Source organism: Penaeus vannamei, chromosome 6 (assembly GCF_042767895.1).
Source record: "Penaeus vannamei isolate JL-2024 chromosome 6, ASM4276789v1, whole genome shotgun sequence".
NCBI classification, from domain to species: Eukaryota; Metazoa; Arthropoda; class Malacostraca; order Decapoda; family Penaeidae; genus Penaeus; species Penaeus vannamei.
Genome location: NC_091554.1, coordinates 3,089,418 through 3,094,417, shown reverse-complemented (window position 1 = coordinate 3,094,417; position 5,000 = coordinate 3,089,418). Strand labels below are relative to the sequence as shown.

General features: G+C 35.3%; 1 protein-coding gene across 2 annotated transcripts in view; it reads left to right on the top strand.

Annotated features, from left to right (window-relative positions):
• Tmx3 (Thioredoxin-related transmembrane protein 3) overlaps positions 1 to 5,000 on the top strand; it is a 14,787-nt gene that overhangs the window by 456 nt on the left and 9,331 nt on the right. The window contains exons 1-7 of one of the 2 annotated variants that reach the window (XM_027360172.2): positions 1 to 286; positions 1,440 to 1,528; positions 2,042 to 2,205; positions 2,526 to 2,709; positions 3,509 to 3,586; positions 4,700 to 4,766; positions 4,965 to 5,000. The exon at positions 1 to 286 is cut by the window's left edge and continues 456 nt beyond it; the exon at positions 4,965 to 5,000 is cut by the window's right edge and continues 92 nt beyond it. In XM_027360172.2, coding sequence (XP_027215973.1) covers positions 253 to 286; positions 1,440 to 1,528; positions 2,042 to 2,205; positions 2,526 to 2,709; positions 3,509 to 3,586; positions 4,700 to 4,766; positions 4,965 to 5,000 — 652 coding nt within the window. In that variant the 5' untranslated portion in view covers positions 1 to 252. The remainder of the gene's footprint in view (positions 287 to 1,439; positions 1,529 to 2,041; positions 2,206 to 2,525; positions 2,710 to 3,508; positions 3,587 to 4,699; positions 4,767 to 4,964) is intronic. The other variant, XM_027360163.2, reaches the window with a different exon arrangement.

Here is a 5,000-nt window from a genome sequence, read left to right as displayed (position 1 = left end):
GCATCCCAAACCTGGCTCATTTTTCCACCCCTTCTCAGGCAATCAAAATCTTTCGTAGTAATTGTCATCCTACACGATCAATTCACTTGTCAGTGCCATCCTCGTCAACCAGGCAGACCCTCTTCAACCGTGCCACCTTCCTCGAACATTCATAAACCGGCTAGCAGTGCCACTTGCCTCGACCAATCCGAAGCCGCTTAGCAGTGCCAGTCTCCTCGACCAATCAGAAGCCGCCTAGCAGAAGACAACAACATGGACGCTATGAGGTTGCTTGTCTTCATGACAGGTCTGTGAATTTCAGGTGTTTTGGGCGTTTTTTAAGTGAAATAATTACCTCTATCAATGAGTAAAGTATAGAGAATTCAAAGGGAGTGGAGAAGGTATTTGAAATAGGACATGAGGACCGGAAAGAAGATAGTTGAGGATATCGACCAGAATCCTCTGGTGAATTTGTTGCCGGGATTCTTGATTTATTATCCTCACTTATTATTTCTAGTTTGTGATATTTCCGTTTGTGAAGAGTCTTATGGGCTTAGGTTGCAGTAATACGTTTCGTTGAATGAATACATGTTTACGTAGGATATTTGTAAAGGCAGCTTTTTGAATGGATGTTATGTATTCCATCAGCAGACCACTAATTCAAAGAGTAGATAAGGTGTAGTGTAAATACAGGTTATTTTTAATTGATTTCTTGTCTATATTTCTTTTGCATAGAATTTTGAGATATCCTAGTATTACTTGTTGCTTGGCTGAATAGATGGAAGTGTGAAGATTATTGGGTATACTTGTATTTTACCTTCAGCAATGCTATGTGATAGAGCATTTATATTACTATCATTTGAGACTAAGTTCAAAATTTATGATGAAGATGGACATAATTGAATAGTATTATAAATGGTAGATATTTATAAAGGTTTGCAGCTGTGTAATTTCATGTTCAAAACTAAATTTCAGTAAATGTATTTGGGTAAATGCTTCCAAAACCGCTGAAGAGCTTCCGTAACTGGACTCTTTTACACATGAAACTTAACAATATCAGTGATTTTAAGTATATGATTTCAAGCCCAGTTTAGGAACAGGAAAGTGTCAAGTAACTGTCATGGTCTCGGCACAAAACGCTGTAAAACTCCACCCAGCATATATTTTGCTGAAATGGAGTTTGAACTACTGCCTTTTGACCATAGATTAATGGTGAGGTCTTCAAGCTCCATCTTGCTTGTATATTTGTGGTGGAGGTATGATGGTATTTACTGGAGTGCCAGAAGTGCGGAGGGAGAGTCGTGGATATTCAGGTGTCATGCAAACAGTTACCCATATTTGTTCTTGCAAACCAGTATACAAATTTTTTTGTATCTTTGATAAGTTACTTACTTAATTGGTTACTTGGTGTAAGTGAAAGACTTATCAACCACTAATAGAATTTATGTTTTGTTAAACAGTTTTGGCACTGAGTAATTCTGCCAACCGTGTGCTGGAATTAAGCGATCGTTTTCTGGAGCTGCGAGGCGAGTCATCATGGCTTATCATGGTAAGCTGATATTCAGTTGTGATCAACAACTTTTCTGTCAACTAGAATAGACAATTTTGTAATGTAATTTAATGAATGTTTATGTAATTTTATATAAATAGTTTTTCTGGTTAATCTTTACAGCATGGATGTGATTAGCTAGTACACTTTGATGATGATATTATTATAAAAAAGTTACAGTAATTGGTATAAGAAATAACCTGCAGACACGAACAGTAATGCTACAAAGAAAGGAAAAAGATTGCAGACAGAATTGCTCCTGAATTTCAGCTCTATCTTGCCATGCATATTGAGGTGAAGATAATATTTGCTGTGGAGTGTTGTAACCAGTCTTGGCAACTTAGATTGTAGAATCAATTTTTTTATTAGGAGTTAGGAATTTAGTTTCTTTGCAAGTGCATTCGTACTGTAAAGAATTACCTTTTTTTTTAAACAAATAATAGTATATAGTGTGTATATTGGATGTATATGAATATTAAAATTAAGTGCTTCTTACATTTCTTAACATTCCAGTTTTATGCTCCATGGTGTGGACACTGCAAGAAGTTAGACCCAGTGTGGAACCATGTTGCACATGCACTGTATGGCACAGAAATCCGTGTTGGACGTGTTGACTGTACACGTTTCACAGCAGTGGCAACAGAATTTAATATCAAGGGTTTCCCCACCATTATGTAGTAAGTGGTTTCGATAATATATACTTATACTGAGACTGGTTCATAATTAGCTTCATAACATCAACCAATTGTTGCCTTTATTGTAAGCAAGAGGTAAGGGCAAATTTGATATACTGAGGACTTGCTGTATATGATGAGGAAATTCATGTATGTAGTTGTGACAACGATTAGCATAGAAGCATAAAACAAAGGATGTATCAAAGGATGATATATTTTATCTCATTTACTTTTTTTTTTTTTTTTACCCTCAAAGGTATATATGATATCTCAAAAACAGGAAACAGAAGAATTGATGATAAAAGGCACATTCATCATTTCAGTCTCAAAGGGGACACAAAACACACCTACACTGGTGACCGAGCCAAAGAGGACATAGTTGGATATGCTGTCCGTATGGCAGCTCCTCCGATTCAGCATATAGCATCGTTCCATCACTTGAAAGACATCATTGCGCAGGAAGATCTGTTCTTTGTGTATGCGGGGGAGAAGGAAGGTCCATTATGGGTAAGTTGGATATTTCATTGCTCATGAGGAAGGTTTTCTTAGTTTTTTTTTTTTTTTGTAGAATATACATAGTATCTGGAATTAGCTTTTAATGCTTTGAAAATGATCAGTGAGATTAGAAGTACAATATCTCTGTATTTATTTCATGATGATATATATTTTGATCATTGGTTTGTGATAGAATATGTCAGGAGTAAGTTTGAAGCCATATTGATGCTGATTTATATGGTTTCCTGTTTCTTGCTAAGTGCTACTTCCACTTTAAGGATTCATGCTGTCTTTGCATATAATTGCTTGAGCATATCTATGGAAGTATGTATGTTTTGAAACTTGCACGTGACACACAACACACATTATGTTATGTCAGTTCATGTCACTTCACGTCATTTCACATCATGTCACCACACCACACAGCACCACACCATGCTGCACCATGTTACACACGCACGCACACATGCACACACGCACACGCGCACGCACACACACACACACACACACACACACACACACACACACACACACACACACACACACACACACACACACACACACACACACACACACACACACACACACACACACACACACACACACATACACATACACATGTATACACACATACACTCACTCACTCACTCACTCACTCACTCACTCACTCACTCACTCACTCACTCACTCACTCACTCACTCACTCACTCACTCACTCACTCACTCACTCACTCACTCACTCACTCACTCACTCACTCACTCACTCACTCTCTTTGGTTTATGTTCTTAATTTGTCTTTACTTTGTTACAGGATGCCTATTCTGAATTAGCAAATATATATAGACCCTTCAACTACTTCTACTCAATTGATGCTGGTTGTATGGCAGAGGTAAGATGGTGTTAATGGTTGTAATATTGTTTGCTTTATCATTGAATTACAGGTTCTGTTTCTTTATATGTAAATACATACATATACATGTATGTGTAGGTGTGTGCTTGTCTATATGTTGTTGAGTGAATGCATATGCATGAGAGTATGTGTGTGTTTATGTATGTGTGTTATGTTTCTCTGTGTTTTATGCCTGTCTGTGTGTCATCTCATTTTTTTTAGAAGCACAAAACATAAATCCTTTTATATAGATATTGGTAAATATACTTTAAAACCAGTTAAAGGTGCAAAATACAATTTCTTAAAACTGGAGCTAATATGTATATAGATTGTCGAATTAAAGATGATATTGGAATATTCATTAACCTGTTAATGATGCACAGTGATGGAGAAAGGTCATGTCATGAATTTTAGCCTCGAATCTGTCTCAGGCTATTTATAAAGTGTGGTATTAAGCGTATGGTTGAAACTGAATTTGAAATATGTCCGACAAGAGTTTTGACTGTGACTATACATATGTTTCCAGTCCCCTTTGATTTTAGTTTGATAATTTTGTTTCAACAAATGGCTCCAAAAGCACTTAGTTATGATGAAGTTAATTTCTAGGCTTATCTGATCTCACCTATTTACCCTTTTCCTAGATTGTTTGGAATTTTCTTATTGTTTTTTAATTTCTGTTAGTATTGTTACCAAGATTATAATAGTTTAAAATTCAGTGAGAATAATAACAGTAATGATTATATTAACAATAAAGATAGTATTACAAAAAAAGAAATATACCTGAAATTCAAGGAATCAAGTAATCAAGTGAGGTGTTGTAACAAAGGTTAATGCATAAGCATTGCTGTATGTCATAAGGCATTCCGTGGCATTAGTTTATAAAATTTTCATTTGACTGCTACTAAACAGAAGGGAATTCTGTGACTTTTGCTATTATTGAAGTATATTTCACCTCAGTCTATTTTAGAATGCAGCTTTTAAAAAAATGCTTAAAGTGATGTAATTGAGGAATGTATTGATAATCCATTATTCAGTGAGATATTGATTTTAATTTTCCTTTATCTACGGTATTATTCATAAGCTATTTCTTATATTTTTCTTTCTGTTTTGCAGCAAACAGAGTTGGAGTACAACCCTGCTATTCTAGTCTTCAAAGATGGCCTAAATTATTTCTTCCCAGGTTGGAAAACTTACTTAACATATATTTTTAAACTGTCTGTAATCCTATCCTACATTATACTCCAAACAGTTCTTAGAAAAAATATAATCATCTGATATGTTATTGAAGGAAAATAAAAAGTTATTACATGTGAAGAGAATTCTTGCTTTTCTGAATATCAGGAAAGAGATTTTATGATTTCTAATTGAAATATTGCAGTACCTGACGAGAGTGAAATAGCAGAGAATCTAACTG